The sequence below is a fragment of the Syngnathoides biaculeatus genome, chromosome 5, assembly GCF_019802595.1.
Source record: "Syngnathoides biaculeatus isolate LvHL_M chromosome 5, ASM1980259v1, whole genome shotgun sequence".
NCBI classification, from domain to species: Eukaryota; Metazoa; Chordata; class Actinopteri; order Syngnathiformes; family Syngnathidae; genus Syngnathoides; species Syngnathoides biaculeatus.
Window position 1 is genome coordinate 32,586,456 of NC_084644.1, and position 21,746 is coordinate 32,608,201.

Here is a 21,746-nt window from a genome sequence, read left to right on the forward strand (position 1 = left end):
ATTGACTGAGAATTAATATTACACTCGCAAATACTTTAACAGGTGGTTCAACATTTTACAAAAAACAATATGCACTTGGGACTATGCAAATAACACAAAATTATGAATCCACTTATTCTTTGATTGGTTTTGTGATATTTTGGATGAGCGGGATTGAGCCCACAATGTGAAATTCAAAGAAAGCGACACCCACACGAGAGCAGGAGGGCAGCTCGATGTCTCATTCGATGTCAACACAATACTTTGGTGCTGCCTGGATCACTGACCCACTTTTTTTCTTGTTCTCTCTCTCTCTCTGTCCCTCATTCATCGAGTCTTTTGACTCCCAGCATAATCTGTTACACACAGACACACAACCATGCACGCACACTCACTCGGACACAGATGCGAGCCCACAAAGGGAGGGATGCATTTCCACTCTTCGTGCGAGTTCTCAGCGTTCGGCACCGCGTGGGCACACACTGAATCATACATACGCTCAACATGGCAGCCACTGGCCGACAAATCTCTTGTTTTGCCTTCTGTTGTGTACACAAAGAAATCAGGAATCTGAAAAACAGCGAGGAATAAGTGCATGTTTCCCCTTTTAAAATCAAGTGCCCAGTGACTATTGCGTTATGGAAGTCAACAGCAGTGACTTCAGAGCTTGTGAATGTTTCCAAGAGACATGATCCAAAAATCTCCTCAGCAGGGTAGCTACAGCTTTAAAAAAAAAAAAAAAAAGTGAGGCCAACTCCATATTTGATGCTATTTTCTCTTTTTGTAGGATTACTTGGTAAAGTATTTCCTAAACTTGATCGAGTTAAGGCACGTGCAGCCATGTTGCAGGACATCGCCGCCAAACACCGGTACGGAAACGAGTTTGTCTGACTTAACCTACTGTAGTTCCGCTTTCGACAAAACAGGTCAAAGCACTTCCTCCTGGTGCTGGTGAATGGCGAAGTGAATTGCGACAAAGCCACTGTAAGAACTTTAAATGTCTTTTTTAACATCAGATGTCTTCACGGAGCCACCAAGCGTTACAATAGTTGACATTTGGCCTTCATCTGTGTTTATATTTGTATAAATAAATGATATATATATATATTTCCATAAATTAGAGCAGTGTGGAGATGCTGCTAAAATAACAAGGCCGGGAAATGAGAACCGGTCATGTCACTTTTCTCTCCGCACAAAAATGTAGTGTTTGGACATCAAATAGCCAACCACACCCATTGAAGCCAACAACTCCTTCATCTCCTCCCCCTCCCTTGAAGATACCCGTTTAGACGCAAGATAAAAAAGCTCAGTTTAGGTAGTTCACTTCAAAAAGTGAAACTAATATCACAGGGATTCACTACACACACTCCGAGTGAAATATTTCCTGATTTTCTCCCAATATATATGTATAATTTTGATTACAGTTTACAGATAAGGAAAACCCCAAATTTGCAATTTTTATAAGTGAGAATGTTACACAACACACAATTAAGAAAGAATTTAAATGCTTTTTAATGTAGAAATGATTAGGAAATTTCCCTCCGAAAAGTATTTTCATGTATACGTCCTGAACCTGGAAAACGTGACGATTGACTTCCTGTGTATGTTACCCTCGTGAGCACGGCAACGGTTTGTTTACGTGATTATTTGAAGCCAACGTTTTATTGATGGTTTGTTTCTTTGGACAAAAGTTAAAACACATGTACTGTACAGGTACATATCTACATTATAGATATATAATGTCGGGTTTTCCAGGTTTGGTCTCGTGATGTTCTAATAAAGCGTATCGTCTCAGATGATGAAGTAGCCCAAAATGAAAAACTGTGCCACATACAGGATTTGAGATGCATCGCTGGGCCTCTGGGGTGTCTGCACATCCATCCATCCATCCATCCATTTTCTTTTGCCGCTTATCCTCACAAGGGTCGCAGGGAGTGCTGGAGCGTATCCGAGCTGTCTACGGGCAGGAAGCAGGGTACGTACTGAACTGGTTGCCAGGCAATCGCAGGGCACATGGAGACAAACAGCTGCACTCATAATCACGCCAAGGGGCAATTTAGAGTGTCAAATTAATGTTTTAGGGATGTGGGAGGAAACCGGAGTGCCCGGGGAAAACCTACACAGGCATGGGGAGAACATGCAATCTCCACAAAGGCGGGTCCGGGATTGAACCCGGGTCCTCAGAACTGTGAGGCCAACGCTTTACCAGCCTATCCAACGTGCCGCGCCTGCACATCCATCAAGTGAGAAATTGAACCACCAAGTCAGTCTTTTGTCAACTTCCTATTTGTCAAAATGCAAAACACAACACTTTTATATTGCCGCCCATTTTTCCTCAAGCAATGTACAATAAAACTGCATCGCTCAGAGAGGCCTTTTATTGTGGGCAGCCCAAGGGACACCTGTGCACTAATAATTTATCTAATCTACATCTCGATATGTCAGGCCTTTGCGGCATAGTAGATGTATAATCTCGCCAAAGGGGAAGTACTCACAGACATGGATTTAAATCGATTTGTAAACACAATTTCAGAGCGGGAGGCAGAGAAATACGAGCAAAACCAAAAGTGTTACACTGATATTTTGGTTCGGTGTACAGAGAGCAAAGGAGCCTGTGTGGCGGTTACAAAGAGGCCAAGGCACAGCTGCTCGCCCCCCGATGCAGGACTCCTTCACGTCTGGCTGAACAGGCGCAATCGTTTGATGTTTTGCTCGTGGGTTCTTCTGAGCTTCTCCTTCTCCTGCACAATCCGTCGCAAATGTCAAGAAGAAAATCATCACTCTGTGGGAAACCAAACAACATCCACACGTGTCCCCTTTCAAAAAGGAGATTGAGCACGAAACCCACTTTCCGAATGTCACCGTGACGGTATAGCGGGCGGGTGTTCCGCTCTACTTGCCGGTGACAAACGCTTTGATGAATAATTAAGCCAAGAGTTTTTAAAATTTCTTCCTGCCCAAATGTCAGCTGTGTTTTTGTGTGCCTTAGAGATGCATCCAAATTGCTCTTGAAACTTCAAGGGCCATGTTTGGGGAAGGGGGGCAAAACCAAGGAGTTGAACCGTGCCGGCGACTAGTTCGACTCTACATCAATGTTTAATGCTTGAAGTCGACTAATCGCGAATTGCATTTCGTTGTTGTTGTTGGTATCTGGCTTTCTAATTGCCCAATTTATTGACGCGCTCATCTGCTGACGAACTGTGATGCTCGGCGAGATTTGGTTCCGTTTCACGTCAATATCGAGGAATCCCTGGCTCACATTCAGTATTTTAAAGATTGCGGTGGTAAATAGTATTGTAAATGTTTACCGTTTCCGATGTTCATTTAGTGATCAGATCAGAGAGTAAAGCATTTTTAACACACCCCACACCGCACGATAATCAGGATACATCAAGTTATGACAATGTCAAACACCACCCCATCATGCTCTTAAAGGCACATGCACTCAAACAGACGATACAATCCATCCATCCATTTTCTTCACCGCTTATCCTCACGAAGGTCGCAGGGAGTGCTGGAGCCTACCCACTTGTCCACGGGCAGGAGGTGGGATACACCCTGAACTGGTTGCCAGCCAATCGCAGGGCACATGGACACGAACAGCCGCACTCACAATCACACCTATGGGCAATTTAGAGTGTCCAATTAATGTTGCATGTTTTTGGAATCTGTCATGAAACCGGAGTGCCCGGAGGGAACCCACGGAGGCTCGGGGAGGACATACAAACCCCACACAGGCGTGGCTGGGATTGAATCCGCGTCCTCAGAACCGTGAGGCCAATGCTTTACCAGCTGAGCCCCCCTGTCGCCCAGACGATATAATACAAACTATATTTTCTTCACACAATATGCTTGCTATTTTTACGTTTTGGAACACATTTGGAATGCGTTTGAAAAGTCAGTGAGTGTGGAAAACAACCTCCAAGATAAATGAGATTTCACTATCGTGCATGCAGAGACGCATGGTTGGAGAGGGTCATAATGCTTCACAAAACAGTCATAATTGTTCACCTCAGCTACATCATGATCAATGAACCCCTTGCTGTCGCTTTTTTTTTACATTTTATTACTGTCTTTGTGGAACAAATGACAGCTGGAAAGGAAGCGGCAGAAATGGAGAGGTCAGGCACGCTGAAAATTTCCCACATTTGTTCAACAAGTGCTTGCAGGTAAAATTGCAGATCAGCTGTCGTACTTTTTAAGTGAGGTGTCTCGAGCGCCACAGGGAAACAATTAAGATTTCACAGACGCGCGGCACTTGATTTGTTAAATTGGCGTTTGGATTAGAGCAGGTGGTGACATTTTAAAATGTGGCGGAGAAGAAAAAGTTGCAAGTCCGCAAAGTCCCGATTGTCATCTAGCTATGTTTAATTAGCAGTGATGACTTCATCGCCATTCGCCTCCTTTCAACAATGCAACCATGGAAGTCCGCGAGCGACGTGTCAGACCCTTCAGAAGAACCTTTCAATTAAGTCGTGAAAAGAGAAAAAGCCTTTGCACGGTTCACAACTGACTTGGCAGGATTGAACCATTCATTATCACGTGAGGGAGTTTGAAAGGAGCCTCGGGATTTTGCCAGCAAAATTTCCCAAAAACATTTCATTCCCTTGTTCAGATATTCAATTGTATGTACAGCAGAGGCTCACAACTAAAAGGAGCAAAACTTAGACGGACAAAATTGCATTCAAACCCCACGAATAGACAAGTTGGAGCAAGGGTTTCCAATCTATGGCCTGGGGGCAATTTGCGGTCCCTTGTCTATCTTTTAAGTGGCCCGTGGCATTGGCTAAAATTAAATTTTCGCATGACCTGCAATTCCATTTTACAAAATGGTTGGGGGGAGGGCAGGTGTGGGTGATGGCACGAAAAGTGTTGGTGTTGAGAAGTGGTGGGTTACGATACCCACATTTTCCATGGGTGCAAAAAAAACTCACGACTACCACTATCACTATTAATAATAAATTGTTTTGATATAATTTATTAGACACTTTAAATTGCCCCTAGGTGTGATTGTGACTGCGGCTGTTTGTCTCTATGTGCCCTGCGATCAACTGGCAACCAGTTCAGGGTGTATGTACCCCACCTCCTGCCCCTTGACAGCTGGGATAGGCTCTAGCACTCCCCGCGACCCTTGTGAGGATAAGCGGCTAAGAAAATGGATAGATGGATGTTTTGATACAGAGATTTTTTTGGTGGCACATTGGTGCAACCGGTTAGAACATGGCCTCACAGTTCTGAGGTCCAGAGTTCAATCCCGGCCCCACCTGTGTGAAGTTTGGATGTTCTCCCCATGCCTGTGTGGATTAGCACAATCTTGTCTCGGAAACGCCTTCAAAGGTCTGTGTCTGGTTTCCTTCAAACATGCATTCATTGGGGACTCGAAATTGCCCCTAGGTGTGATGGTGAGTGTGACTGTTGTCTGTCTCTATGTGCCCTGTGATTGGCTGAAAGCAGATGGAACTCACGAGATGTTTTCTACATCTCTACATTTCAACCAGTGACTTAACTGTACGTCTAAACTACACGTTTTGTGATGGCAACATTTTATTTTCATTATTTTTTTACTCGGAGGATGAGTTTGAAATACTTGCACGGGACTTGTGTTTTGTTCTCTTCATTTTGTGTAGCTGTTCAATAAATGTCCGCCACCACCCGTTGCTCTGGACACCCCCCCCCCGCCCCCCTCACGCTGTATCCGTCATTTGCTCACAGACGAGTGGCCGTTACATCCCTGTGACCTAAATGTGTCACATCGCTCTCACCATGACGCTCGTTCCCTCCCCCCTGCGCTCTTTTATAGTATCTCTTCACTCTTTGCTCATCTTTTACCGTAATTATCTCCTCCCAAAAAGACAACAAGCAGTCCCTGAGCAGTGTGTCAGCGTCATTATCAAAACCATCATGGCGGGCGCCCAAGTGGCCAGGCATCACTGCGTCCTTTGCTGTGGGGACAAATGCGGCTGCCCATATGGATGCGGTAGCCAGCAGCGTCGCTAGATGAGTTTTAAATAGATCATGATGGCGTCGTAAGCGTGGGCTCGGTGTGGTGGCACGGGCGTGCATATACAGGAGAGCGTGCGCAATTCCCATCCATGGTGGCTTTGTGTGCGACCTGAGCAAAACTCAAAATCACTACCAACACAGCGAAACAGGTTCCGAATGTAACGTACTGTAACATGTGCTTTACATTTTATTTATAGTTCATGTTGAAGAAGCTCCGCCTGCTTCAGTTTTGAGAAATGTTATGACAGGTTAATAAAGGTGTAATTACACAAGCAATGTCACCAGTAACTAGGATTACTCAAGCCAGAAGATGCTTAATTTAAACATGCATCTTAGGGAGAGGAAATAGAGTCCTTTTAAAGTAAATTTTTCAATAAATCAGTCAAATCTATCCATAAAAATGCCAATGTGGACAATCATAATCACTATCATGAAAAACACAAAATTATTAGAAAGTTATCTACTGATATATAACCACCAAAGTAAAGGATGATCTTAAATAATCATCACATCCTAAAAAAAAACAATATTTATAATTTCCTAAAAATAGCTAACATAATAATAATAATGTTTGCCCAATAAGTACAGTAACTCCATATAGTAGCGAATAGCATGTTTAAATCATAAATCAACATCTTAGCGGCTAGAAGTAATTTTCTGGTGCGTACAGTAACGCTTTGTGCTTTGTGCCATATGTACAGCCAAAAATGGAATGTGAAATAATTTTCTGCCGGCGTCACGCCCACTTCCACAGACGAGAAAGGCGTCTTCAAGGATTCTGCCAATACATTTGTGCTCATAAGTTTACGTACCCTGGCAGAATTTATTTGAATGATCTAAAACACACTGATCTCTTTTTAATAGGATTCAAATGAAATTACTATGGAAAGAATTCAAGAATAGGGCAGCAAAATTATTAAAAGGAAGAAAAATGATGAGATGGTCCCCATATAGTCATCAGTCATATTTTGCAAAGAACTGTTTATATTTCACAATTTCTGCCAGGGTACAGAAACAGCAAATGGTGGACATTTTTTTAAAATATCAATGTCAAGATGTAGACTTGCATTCAAAACTCATTTGAAATGAGTCCAACTGAGATCACATGAGCAAAGTCACATGACTGGAAAGATGCCGCATGGATCCGATGGCGTGATGCATCCCACACACACCGCGCTACCATTTGAACTTTACATCCGGCACAAATCGTGTGAGTGACCGCAACGCCATTCACTTTTAATATTATCTTTTTACAATTGCCTCAAATATCTCTCTTTACCACACTTGAGCGACTACCGTCATACTTGGTCCAAGGTTGCAAATGTTTCAGTCGAAGCACCCACGCAACTTCTGATTAAAAGATTATTATATCGAATATTTTATCACAACATCTAATTGACATTCCCTGCACTTTTTGGGCCGAGCGAGAGAGTGATAACATGAGACGGAGCCCGGAAGATCAGCAGATCATCTGGCGAGAAAAAAAAAGATACTGCTTCACCCCTTGAATTAACTCCAGCGCACCGAAACTGACTGACCAGTATGACTGTTATTTGCTGCATATGTAAAGTGAAGAAAATAAGTATTTGAGCATCCTGCTATATTGCAAGTTCTCCTACTTAAAAATCAAGGAGGGGTCTGAATTTTTCATTGCAGGTAAATGTCCTCTGTGAGAGAGATAATCTGTAAAGAAAAATCCAGAAATCATGATGAAAGATTTTTTAAATGATTTATTTAGGTGATACAGCTGCAAATAAGTATTTGAACACCTGAGAAAACCGATGTGAATATCTGGTACGGTAGCCTTTGTTTGCAATTACAGAGGTCAAACGTTTTCTGTAGTTGTTCACCAGGTTTGCACACACTGCAGGAGGGATTTTGGCCCACTCCTCCTCACAGATGTTCTCTAGATCAGACAGATTTCTGAGCTGTCGCTGAGAAACAGAGAGTTTCGGCTCCCTCCATAGATTTTCTATTGGATTTAGGTCTGGAGACTGGCTAGGCCACGCCAGTACCTTGATATTCTTCTTACGGAGCCGCTCATTGGTTTTCCTGGCTGTGTGCTTCGGGTCATTGTTATGTTGAAAGACCCACCCACGACCCATCTTTAATGCTCTGACTGAAGGAAAGAGGTTGTTCCCTAAAATATCACAATACATGGCCTCGGTCATCCTCTCCTTAATACAGTGTCGTCGCCCTATCCCATGTGCAGAAAAACACTCCCAAAGTATGATGCTACCACCCCCATGGTTCACAGTAGGGATGGTGTTCTTGGGATGGAACTCAACATTCGTCTTCCTCCAAACACGGTTAGTGGAATTATGACCAAAAAGTTCAATTTTGGTCTCATCTGACCACAAAACTCTCTCCAATGACTCCTCTGTATCATCCAAATGGTTATTGGCAAACTTAAGACGGGCCTTGACATGTGCCGGTTTAAGCGGGGGAACTTTCCATGCAATGCATGATTTCAAACCATGACGTCTTAGTGTATTACCAACAGTCACCTTGGAAACGGTGGTCCCAGCTCTTTTCAGGTCATTGACCAAGTCCTGTCGTGTAGTCCTGGGCTGACTCCTCACCTTTCTAAGGATCATTGAGACCCCACAAGGTGATACCTTGCATGGGGCTCCACTCCGATTAAGATTGCTTCTTCCATTTTCTACTGATTGCTCCAACAGTGGACCTTTTTTCACCAAGCTGGTTGGCAATTTCTCCGTAGCCCTTTCCAGCCGTGTGGAGTTGTACAATTATGTCTCTGGTGTCTTTGGACAGCTCTTTGGTCTTGGCCATGTTACAAGTTTGAGTCTTACTGATTGTATGGGGTGGACAGGTGTCTTTCTCCAGCTGACAACCTCACACAGGTGCGTCTGATTCAGGATAATACATGGAGTGGAGGTGGACCTTTAAAGGCGGACTTTCAGGGTCAGAATTCTAGCTGATAGACAACTGTTCAAATACTTATTTGACCCCTGTAATTGCAAAAAAAGGCTACCGTACCAGATATTAACATTGGTTTTCTCTGGTGTTCAAATACTTATTTGCAGCCGTATCACACAAATAAACTTTTAAAAAAATTATACATTGTGATTTCTGGATTTCTCTTTTTAGATTGTCTCTCTCACAGTGGACATGCACCTACGGTGAAAATTTCAGACCCTTTCATGATTTCTAAGTGGGAGAACTTGCAATCTAGCAGGGTTTTCAAATACTTGTTTTCTTCACTGTAATTCAACTTATTTTTTTCTAACATGAATGTGGTCCCTTTTTCATGCTTGTTGGCAGTCGCCAGATTTTTCCTCCTCCACAAAGAGAAAAGTCATCATCAAGGCTTATCGGCCCTTCTGCGCCGCTCTTAATCGTTCCGCACGAGGACGTGATTACGTGAGCATCCTCCATGAAAGTGAGTCAGGCTTACCCAAGCAGGCAGAACCATTTTGGTTGGGTTCGTAGCCCTCATCGCAGACGCACCCCCCGACGGGCACCATCCACTCGCCCTCGGCGTTGCAGTGCATGCGAGGCCCGCTGCCCCCTTGGGACTTGCTGTGGGGGACGCACGTGCCCCTCACGGGCACCAGAGCCGTGGCCTCGGCTCCGGAGGGGGTGGCGGGGTAGGACGCCAAGTGCAGGCTGGTGGCGGCACAGCGGCGGTAGAAGACCGACACCCCCATCAGGGACACGCACGCGCCGCTGTCGACGATGGCCAGCACGAATCTGTGGCAGGTGGTCAGAGGAGGAAGAAGAACGGAGGAAACATCAGGTCGCGCCCTCTACTTCAGTGGAAGTAGTACTTGTCTAATAATATTAATTCATAAGAATAATAATATAAATTCAGTAGAAATCCAGTACAGCTATTTCTGTCCCCAAAAAAGTGGAAGTTCTGATTCAACTGCTGTAAGTAAAAAAAAAAAAAAAAAAAAAAAGCACCAGAGCTGGCAGAATCCTCTCATCTTGTGCTTATACGTAGTAGTAAATACACCATAAAAAAAATACACAATTAAAAGTAAATTCATTCAAGTCCTGTTCCTAACTGGAAAAGTCAAATGTATTTTTTAATGTTCATTATATGCATTACCCATTTTGATAACTTGGCACAAAAGAATAACTATGTAATTTTTTCCCATGCACTTTTGGAAAAAGAAACAAAAAAAAAATCAAACGTAATGCAAAATGAGCTCATTAGCTTTGCAAACATATTTGATACTTTGATGTTTTCTTCATAATAGTTTGCCTTTCGTATTGACTTAGTCTTAGTGCTGCTACCTAGAAGGGATAATCATACTGCATATTGTTTGTTTGTTTGTTTTCTTTTAAACCAAAAGTTGACTAGTGTTGGCTGAACACTTGAAAAAATGTATTCGATTACAGGGAAAATGTATTTGCACGCGCGTTTGTTTACCCATTGCGAGTGAGCGGGGCAAAGCTGCGTGTCTTGATGTTGATGCGACTGTATCTGTTGGGTTGGTACTGATGCGGCGAACTGGGCTCCACCTTGGAAAAACTTTTGTCTGCCGCGATGGTATCGATCTTCACCCAGCCCTCCCTGCTCTCCTTCTCACCGCTGGAAGGCTGCCAATATAAAAAGTGGGGGGCATTTATTTTTTTTCTTTTTTTTTAAACCAAAAATATATAATATACTTTTACTATTTGGACATGTACAAGTGAAGTGCAGAAATGAATGGAGAAAAGCAATATCTTTCAGATGAATGCTTACTTGCAAATTTTGGCATTTGGGGCGCAGGCAGAGAAGTTATACGGATTCATCAGTGCAACACTGCGCCAATTCCCAATTCCAAGATGGCCGCATGCATGTGATTGGATTTTTTTTCATGAAATATTAATCAATTTGGTTGAGTTACTGATAGTGTAGTGGTACACACGCTTCCCTTTGTTGCGGGCAGCGTGGGATCGATTCCAGCTCAGTGATGTGCCCTGCGACTGCCTGGCGACCGGTTCAGGGTGCAGTCAGCCTTTTGCCCGAAGCTTGCTGGGTTAGGCTCCAGCTTCCCTGCAACCCTTTTGAGGATAAGCGGCTTGGATAATGACATGACATTGATGGATTTGACGGATATTAGGACTCACAATGCCCTACTGTACTACTACTTTTAGATCGCTCTCCTGTAAAATGACAAAAATGGAAATAGCCCATTTTAATTCTCAGTGGCTCAATTACTGTTGCATTTAGGGTTCCATATTGTACAGTAGTTACCGTAATTCCTGGCCTACCGAGCGCATCTGGTTATAAGCCTCACCCAGTACATTTCTAAAGGAAATACCATTTGGTACATACATACGACACAGCTGTGTAAAATCTCCAAGTGCCCACATTGAAACCCACTTTGAAACACAAGATAGTTACAAAGAAATACGGTACAAAGAGAGTTTAACGCTAATGCTAGCACCGCGCTAACAGGCCCGATTAAAAAAAATCGTACTGGTAAAAATCATTGAGGCACGGCAGTAACACGCTAACACAGACCTAACAGGGCCGGACCGGTAAAAGTCACTTCCTGGGCACATATATTCCACTGGTGCCCCCTTGTGGCCGTTAGAAAAAATGCACAAATGAGCCGCATCACCGCATAAACCGCAGGGTTGAAAGCGTGTGAAAAAAAGTCGCAGCTTATAGGCCGGAAATTACGGTATATTTAATTGGTTAAGACGACAAGGTGGTCTTTGCGGCTCCATGTGGTACAAGGGATTTTTTTTTTTTAATCTAGTACTTTATGATGGAAAGTCAAAAAATGTGCAGGAAATATACCATTGAATTAATCCAACTAGATCTGAAAGCAAGAGAAAGCGAGGAGAGCCAACGCTGATTTGGACTCAAGCCGGTCGCAGCAGGAGTTCAAGCCCTCTCGTCGCCTTCCAGCTCTTCCTGATCCCCTTCGACTCTCCCCCGCTTCCTCATCAGGCTTTGATTTGCATGTTTAAAAACGGCATCACCCCCCCCCCCCCCCCCCCGAGGACAAACGCACTCATCTTTACAAACGCCACACGACACCCCCCGCTTCGACGCCGTATCCCAAAAGAGAAGAAAAAGCAAAGAAAACTTCTTGCAAAACTAAATAAAACATCTTTGCGAGGACAGCGACAGCCACTTAGGCAGCCAATTGAGTTGGGCTCAAGTGATGTTTTGAGAGATGACGGCGGCGGCGTGTTTTCGTATCTTGCGAATCGTAGCTTGTTAGCTTCACGTCGGCGTAATGGAACCTGTCGTCTCCTTTTGGCGAGAGCACAAATAATTGCACTGATTAGACAATTACTTATTTGCATTGCAAGCGTGACACTGGCGTGTCGTTCCTTTTAAGGATACCGTCCGAACAGAGAGATTCGTATTGTGGTCATTAAACGAAACACAATTAAAGTATGATATGCAACGTTATAATTATCGATGTTGATTTAACAAAGTACAAGCATAAAATGCAGACAAAATATTAGACATCAATGTGCCTTTAGGAAGCGGGGCCTGGTTCAGGCGAGTCTATGCGTGAGTGCCTGGGTGGGAGCTGTGGTTGACAGCAGCTTCTGTTCTGACTGTGCTCATTATCTTACTGTTCAGTACATTCAATTTGTGTAAAAATGCAAAATTGATGAATCGGAATATAGCGCACAGTGTCCCGCTGTAGCACATTTTTGGTTCATCCTGAAATTTCACATGAACGGGGGATTCAGTGATCCGTGTGGAACAAGGTAGAGTCATTCCTTGACCAAGCTCAAAACTCTCATACTGTATTTCAAATAATCTCTTCTCATTAAAATTAATGGAAATGACATTAATCCTTTCTAGCCTAACAGAAAATTTGTAACGTGTACTTCAATGTGGAAAAATAGAATCCATTATACTGTACAAAAATAACAATATACAGTGATGACATACCCTGGGGAAGTATAAGACCATCCATCCATCTATCCATTATCTTTTGCCGCTTATCCTCACGAGGGTCCCGGGGAGCGCTGGAGCCTATCCTAGCTGTCAACGGGCAGGAGATGGGGTACATCCTGAACTGGTTGCCAGCCAATTGCAGGGCACATTGAGACAAACAGCCGCACTCACAATCACACCTCGGGGCAATTTAGAGTGTCCAGTTAATGTTGCATGTTTTTGGGATGTGGGAGAAAACCAGAGTGCCCGGAGGAATCCAACGCAGGCATGGGGAGAACATGCGAACTCCACACAGGCGGGTCTGGGATTGAACTCGGGACCTCAGAAATGTGAGGCCAACACTTAACCAGCTGATCCACCGTGCCGCCAGTATAAGACCATTCATTGTGAAATTGGAACTCCTGTCTGAACTCATCAATACTGAACTAATATTAATCATTCTATGCGGAGAAGGGACCTTGTGACTGTAAATACTGTTAAATTGTCTGTCTACATGTGTTGCTGCACTATTTGTGTTCAGCCCATTGCTTAAAGGGTTTAATTACCGTAAAGTTGCAGTTATTTAGCGCTATCGTTCGGCTGGAACATTGAAAGGCTAAGCTATGCGGTTGTTTTAATTAGTGTAATTCTCGCTGTTTGTTTAGTTTACAGCAAACCTCATCTAAAAATGGCATAAACATCTTGAGTATCTCGCCGTTTACAAATACAGCACTCATATCTAAAATGTCTGCTCTTTTTTTGTAAAGAACTCTTCTCTACCGGCGGCATGGTGGATCAGCTGGTAAGGCCTTGGCCTCACAGTTCTGAGGTCCCGGGTTCGATCCTCGACCCGCGTGTGAGGAGTTTGCATGTATTCTCCCTGTGCCTGTGGTTTCCTCTGGGCACTCCGGTTTCCTCCCACATCCCAAAAACATGCAACATTAATTGGACACTCTAAATTGCCCTGAGGTGTGATTGTGAGTGCGACTTTTTGTCTCCATGTGCCCTGCGATTGGCTGGGAGCCAGTTGAGGGTGTACCCTGCCTCCTGCACATTGACAGCTGGGATAGGTTCTTGCACTTCCCGCTACCCTCGTGAGGATAAGCGGCGAAGAAAATGGATGGATGGATGTTCACTTCTTGTACTTGAACCACTGCCACTACACAGCACTCGTATCTCAAGTCTGTGCTCTCAAGTTGAAGCAAAAAAAAAAAAAAAATCTATGAAACACAAAAATCTATTATTTATAGTAGTATTTCAGGACTCGAAGTATTTGTGACTTTTTGTAAGTAGTCTGTAACCAAAAGGTGGGTGGGTTGAGTCAAGATTTAAAACTATAATGTCCTCTGTTCTGTGCAGCTTTACCAAGTCAGTCACATTCATGTTTCATCATCTCCACGGCAACAGCCTCACCTCAGCCGCCCAGGTTCTCTCCAGTTCCCGCTGGCTGTCAGCCTGCTTGTAGTACAAGGTGAGGGTCTCTCTACAGGTGGGCGACGGTGTCCGCAGGCTGGCGCAGTCTCGCACCGAGAAGCGCAAGGTGACGAAGACCCGCGGGGCGGCGTGGCGGTACAGGAAGGGCGTGGCCAACCAGTTGTCTTTTGTGCGGGAATTCTGGTTGACGTTGCACACCTCGAACGTCCGGATGAGTTTCCCGCGGTCGTCCAGTACGCTCACTTCATCCCACTGGAAACAACATTGTGAGCTTTAAAATGTATTTTGGAAAAAAAAGTACAGTATGCTGCATTTAAAACGGGCGTAAAAATGCGACAAAAATGCACCTAAGGGTCCTTCCGTCCATTTTCTATCGTGCTTATCCTCATTTTGAGCAAGAGCATACTCTGGACTCGTGGCCAGCCATTTGCAGGGCAAATACAGACACAGTCATTAACACCCACGTTCACACCTACGGACAATTTTGATGCAGGAGGAGGCTTGGCTAGTCACGCAAGAACAAGGGGAGCTTGCTAACGCCCCACAGGAAGAAGGCCTGAGCCAAGATTCGTGGAGCTTTCCAATATCAATTGTTTCAATGCATGCGTGTGTGGGTTGCCAGCGCTCGAGGCGGGCTAAACTATTTACACATTTGCCTCCTTGAGGGCCACCGTCAGTTCTTTCGCGTCTGGCAGTGTGCACGTGAGCCAAAACAAAACAAGAGCGTGCATCTCATTTAGCAGCCGCATCACGTTTGTATGCCACATTGCAAATGCGACCGAACCATTTGCAGACGTCGGAGACAATCGGAGCTGCCGCCGAGTTGTGACTGACTGATAAATAGGTAAGGACGGGGTGCAAAGCGAGGCTCTTAAGGCGTCCGTCCCAACTCTCAAACGCTGTTTTTTCTAAATTACGTATACTACAACTTCTAGAATGAATCCATTTGTTTTCTGTTGTGCAAGAGGCCAATTGTGGGCATCAAATCAATGAACAATATTTTCATATTCCATTCACTGATTTCTGTAATCCTCCATGAAAACGGAATGATTATGTTTGTGTTTCATCAAAACATGTCCATTGCAATTATCGACTCAAAAACAATTGTCAATATTTTTGCCAATTTTCTTACCAAACCAACAATTGAGTCCGAATCAATTTATGGGAGAAAATATTAATCATTTCAATCTGTGACAAGTATAATCGCTACTTCCAGCCGCAATACCCTTGCGATTGGCTGGCGATCATCTTAGGGTCCCACAAAGATAGTTGGGATTAGCTCCAGCATGCCTGCGGACATTGTGAGGATAAGCGACTCAGAAAATGGATGGATGGATGCTGCAATAGCATGAATAACCTAAAAATTACTGTGGAGTTGAACCTGAAGCAGCTTCAGAAGTCTGTACTGTATCAAACTATTAGCCCTTTGGATTAATCACTATCCAAGAAGTCTTTTTTTGGAATTGTTTCATCGTTAAACAATATCAAATAAACAATAATAATTGGCTAAGAAACAAAAATTGTTGGTGATTTTGCAATAACCTATATGGAAGGGCATCCGGGGTAAAAATTGTGCCAAACATATATGTGCGTTCATCTGAGATGATATGCTGTGGCGACCCCGTAAGGGACAAGCCGAAAGAAACTTACTTAATGCGTATTTTTAGAAAGTGTGAGGAAGGTGGACTACCCCAGGGGAAACTGGCCTAAGTGTGGAGGGAACATGTAAACTGCAGACAAGCAAGACGAAGCCGACACCTGAACCACAAATCCCACAACTGTGAGCCTCTCCCACTTTGCCCTACAGAATTCAACCAATTACCTTCCAAGTTAAAAAAAAAAATCCCTTTTCCCAAATATTTAACTCATGTAGCATTTTGTTCTGATTATGGATTACGGTCTGTTATTTCTATCTCCTTGAAATGATTTTAACCAATAAATCATCATTAATTCCAAATCTAAATGAAATGTCCTGCGGTTATAAGCACATTTTGGAATTTTGTTCCTTCTGCGCAGTCCTTGGGGTGTGAACACAAGCGCGACATTAGCACATCATAACCACGAGAATAAGCCAACAGTGTCATATTTTGGTGAATTCTCATACAGTCCACGGTGTCATGGGTTTCATTCATGGAGAAAAGCCGTTGGCACAAAAGCAGGCCTCCTCCGTGACGATCCGTGGCGATGAGTCAAAATGGAAATGTAAACCCGGGGGTGCAACGTCACCAATTGCCCACTGCGAGCGTGAAAAAGGCTCGTCTTGAAGCTAATGTAGTCCCAAATCCATTTTCTGAAGTAATTTTACGTAGCGCGATGAGTTGCATTTCTCTCTTTTTGCGATTGTCACAAAGATCTGCACCATCGCAGAACATTTGGCCCAATGATAATAAAAATGAGGCGGAGATAGGAAGATACATCTGTGCTTTCACAAGAAAAGGAGTGTATGATAATATACTCAAGTTGACATGAGAAGAAACTCGAGGTAAGTACAACACACATACAAAAAAAAAAAATTGTTCTGCTCCTTTTGGTGTTCCCGCCTTAGCCACCGGGGGCGAGACACAAACGAAGAAGAATAGGTCACTTGTACGACTTCAGAGCAAGTGCATTGCGGGTAAGAATTTTTTGTGTGTCGGCCATTTTGGGAGGTTATAAACAGTTCTTAAAGTTTGTCTACATACCAGTATCGCGTTCATTGTGTCTGCACTTTCTATGGCGTTTTCCAAGTATTTCGAGGATCTGTCGGCTGATCTGAAACCCTACTACAGGCAGAAAATCAGTTTATGTGAGGATCTGGACCCGTATAGTCTATCGAAGGCTGATTTTGCGACTGAAAAATGTTGGCGGAGAGTGGCATACCCCGACATTGTGAACTACTTGGTGCTTACAACCAACAACCTTACTAACCAACAGATGAAGGCCTACAAGTCCTTGGAGGCTTAAAATTACTTTTTAAGCGGGTGGATTCAGAGTGTCCTCTGCAAAACGTTGTCTGAAGAAAAGGTTTTAATTGTTGCCCGAGTAAGTAACTTGTAATCACCCGGGACAGAGTGCGTAACTCACTGTTGTTGTTGTTGTTGTTTCTGCTTAGCCATGATGGCCTTTTCATGTCCAATAAATCGGACCGATTAGGGAAAAAGATCTATGACAAATAAATATTACACCATCTTTTAAATTTATTTGAAGGATCATTAAGTAATGTGACAATAATTAAAATGTACAAGGTGTAAATTACTAAGTACAAACAAATTATAGTGTGAATGTCTGAATGTAGCCCTAATAGTAATACTAGCCCTAATACAACAGTAGCGGCTTTCTATTTGTTCACATTTGCCTTACTCAAATGTCAGGATATAGAAAGCCGCTACTGTTGTATTAGGGCTAGCGTGAATGATGCCCTGGTAGGTGGTAGGTGCTACATGCATACTCGTGTTGTTTTTAATATATATACGGTATATTTCCATCTTAAAAATAATTTGACGTTTACAGACAGTAAACAGCAAACGCACAACACTTATGAAGTGATCGCTGCACACACGACTTGAAACTGTGGGACGAGTGAGATCTGCACGCGAGATATTATCGCTTGCCGTTTGCTCGACATTTCTTCTGTTTGGGGTCCTTGGTGCGTAATTATTTTCGGAAATCGGAAAAACCGTCTGTTCCCTTCTATGCTGAACTTGTTATAGCAGCCAATAACACAACACGCGTGCACCCTCGTCTCAGAAGTCAAAAAGTGTCTTATGTAATCGAATGTAACCAGCGAAATGAGACCTCCCAAAATGACGGCCAGAAAAAAACCAAAACGGATGTGACGTCACCTGCAAGTCACCTATTGTTTCACAACCACTGTGATTCAGTAACCTGCTATATTATTAGATCTTTGTATGCAGCGGATAAAACTATATGCCTGTGATTCTTGTGAAATTGCCTGTCTACATGTGTTGCTCTACTGTTCGTGTTCAAATATTAGTTCCATAGAGGGTTATAACACCGTAACCGCTGATGCTAATTGATAGTCCATCGATAAACGGTTTTCGACCACGTGACTTAATCCGGGCACGCGGCCATGTTGGATGGGTTCACTCTAACTGACGCCCCATTCACTCTAATGCTTTTGGAGATACACAAATGTTCGTACGACTGTTAAAAGTGACGCATGATGGCTAAAAAGACTTTGCAATGTTGTCGTGGCTCATGAGATGTTGTTTCAAGAAATTGTGACGTCAAAGAAGTGCACTTTGATTGACAATATCGACCCACATGCCTCGGAGAAACACAAATGGAGCAAGAATTTCGAACTGTGGGCGTCGGCAACCTATGCAGACATCGTCAACTATCTCCTCCTCTCGACAAGCGCTTATACCATGGACCAACTAAAGAATTACAAAGGTCTGGAAGCCTACAATCAATTCATCAATGGCTGGGTTCGTGATGCGGCGGTATCCATTGTAAGCGACCTGTGTCTCCACACTGCTAAGGTTAGTATACCGCACAATGCAATTTAAATATGTAGGCTGGGGCCACTTCATTTCTCAAGTATTTCTGCTTCGTTACGGTTTGTTGACTCGAATTCACCCATCCAAAATGGCGTCCGCTCTCCAAACCAGACGTTGGGTCACGTCAGACGAAAACAGTCTATAGCGTTTTCAATTATACGTTACCGTTGAGCTGATGGGTCATTCGTAAGACAAACTTCAGTGATTTGATATAAAATGTAACTCTCTGTTTTGTGTTTGGATGCTTTTATGAAACAAAATACTGTGGAAGCCTGACCGCGTGACCGATTGTTGACTTCCAGACATGACTAGCGGCAGCCGGTTGGCAAAACCTGCTTTACCTTTGTGGAACAAAAAAACCAGAGCTTTCATTTGTTTCCTGACCCCAGGTCTGTGACAGAAGAGGGCGGTTTCATGCGGGCGGAGGGCCTGGGGGAGGGCAGACGTTTCGCTGGAAATAGGGACGACTCATATTTGTGATTTGATTTGAACTGAAATGCCGGTGAGCCTCGAAATCCCTCTGGTGACAAAGGACACGGGGGTGGGGGTCGCTTAAGACCCCTAACCAGGACACACATACAGTACACACACGCATTACTAGACATATGAACATGGTGGAGCCAAAGTGGAAGGAAAATGGAATGCAAGATGCTTTGACACTTGAAGAAGTCACAGGGTCTGGTCCGGTTGTGGGGATGTGAAAGGAGGGAAGAGTCTCGTAAAAAAAAAAAAAAAAAAAAAAAAGAAGCAAGAGGAAGAGGAGGAAGAGGAGTTGGGCTGCCATTAAGTGCACAGAGACACAGCAAGGGCACAGAATATCTCGTATGTGCCCCAGAGCCAAGGGAAGGATGGAATGTCGAGAGAAAAGGGAGATGCACACACACACCCAAACATAACTTATGATTCCCCCAACCCCAACCCCCTCCCCCATCACCACCAAACATCCTTGATCTGTTCCCTTTGCTTGTTGCCTCGGGTCAGAAAAGCGCATCTCCGTCTCATAAGCACTTTTCGTCATGCACACAAGCGCGTTGTATGCTTGGCTCACATCCGCGCACGTGCAGGTACACTAACGCTTGCACCGCATGTCAAACAAAACCAGCGTGTCATTTTGGAGTACTTCTACATCATTGCCACTGCATTCCAAATCCTACCTTTGATCTATTTACGTAAAATTATTTTATGCACTGCTTGTATCTGTGACTGATAGAGTGGACAATGACAGGGTGGATATTTTAGGCTCATTGGTAAAAAATTGGCGAGCACAAGGTGGAGCGTCGCTTCGCAACATGATCCGGGACACAAGCTGGGTGTGAACCGTTTAACAGATATATTTGGAATCTCTGAAAAGTTTATAATAATCAATGTGACAGGGTAGATAGCTAATCTTGACAACACATAGCTATTGTAAATGAAATATCTATTTTTCCGGCGACACGGTGGACCAGCTGCAAAGTGTTGGCCTCACAGTTATGAGGTCCCGGGTCCAATCCCTGACCTGCCTGTGTGGATTTTTTCTGGGCACTCTGATTTCCACCCACATCCCAAAAACATGCAACATGAATAGGACACTCTAAATTGCCCCTAGGTGAGATTGCGAGTGTGACTGCTGTCTGTCTCCACGTGCCCTGCGATTGGCTGGCAACCAGTCCAGGGTGTACCCCGCCTCCTGCCTGTTGACAGTTGGGATAGGCTCCAGCACTCCCCACGACCCTTGTGAGGATAAGTGGCTAGGGAAATGTATGGATCTATTCTTCCATTATATCTACTTTCTATGGTATTGCTTGACCACTCTTTAGACACACTGTAGTCAGAAGAGCAGCGACATGGAACATGCCGGAATCATCACCTCCATTAATCATGTAAAATGAATGCAACATAATTTAAGAGACATATCATTCATATCGTTTTGTTACGTGTTCACATTTTGGCCCACTTACAATAAGACCTCAGAGTTTCAAGTCTCCATTACATCGTCATAATGACTCCGTAAGTCTGATGAGGACGCCAGAGACAATTTTAGTGATATCGCTGTCATTTTGCAGGTATCGTGAGAAAAGTGTATTGTTATATAATTCCACCATGTACGCTGAGAATCTAAATTTAAACCAGTACTCGTAAAACAAAAAGACTAAAACCAACACATGTCCTGATTATTTCCTTTTCATGATTGAATAACTTGCCAAGTTTTCTCAACACGTAAAGCCCTTTTGTGAGGCCTTCCCAAAAGACACATTGGGGCAAATTTATATGATGTTTAAGTTATTGTTCACTTGTCACTCAACGATGGCAATGGACAAAAAGTGTACGTGTGTGTAATTAGGAGACATATTAGTACCGCGTCGCAATCACTCACAGATGAATGAACTTTACTGACCCGGGATTTGACCCCGGCAGAGTCACGCAATCAGGCATGCGCGCGCACACACACACACACACACACACACACACACACACACACATATATATATATATATATAAAGAATGGCACATAAAGAAATAACCCATGGATTAATCATTGAGATCTCATCATAGATGAAGTGAGATGACTAAGCACATACATGGCAAATCGAAAAATGCGAGTTATGAAATCCTTTTGCTCTCGTGGCAGGTTGCCAGCTTTCGACGCACCTTGAAATTACACATTTGGGAGAAAAATGCAAATAAGTGCAGCCTTACATTTTGCAGGCTGTGATTTTCTGACTGATCTAAAAGCTCAATGCTGTCATGGAAGGAAAAAAAAAAAGAAGACCGCCACCATCTGTATAATTGGAGCTTTTTTGAAATGCTCTTTCCGGGAAAGATGCTTCCATTTTGTGGTAGCTTGTGATCATACAGATTTCCAATATAGGGGATGACACGTGCGCATCAAAGGTTGTAATATCCTGATATCCAGTCATTTTCGACTGCTTATCCTGTTCATGATCACGGCCTGGCTGGATCCCAGCTGGATTTCGGGCAAGAGG

At 43.6% G+C, this 21,746-nt stretch overlaps 1 protein-coding gene across 3 annotated transcripts in view; it reads right to left on the minus strand.

Annotated features, from left to right (window-relative positions):
- ephb6 (eph receptor B6) overlaps positions 1 to 21,746 on the minus strand; it is a 49,576-nt gene that overhangs the window by 13,324 nt on the left and 14,506 nt on the right. For all 3 annotated transcript variants that reach the window (XM_061819697.1, XM_061819698.1, XM_061819699.1), the window contains 3 exons: positions 14,261 to 14,533; positions 10,382 to 10,551; positions 9,401 to 9,696 (listed from right to left, as the gene is read on the minus strand). In XM_061819697.1, the coding sequence (XP_061675681.1) occupies positions 9,401 to 9,696; positions 10,382 to 10,551; positions 14,261 to 14,533 (739 nt within the window). The remainder of the gene's footprint in view (positions 1 to 9,400; positions 9,697 to 10,381; positions 10,552 to 14,260; positions 14,534 to 21,746) is intronic.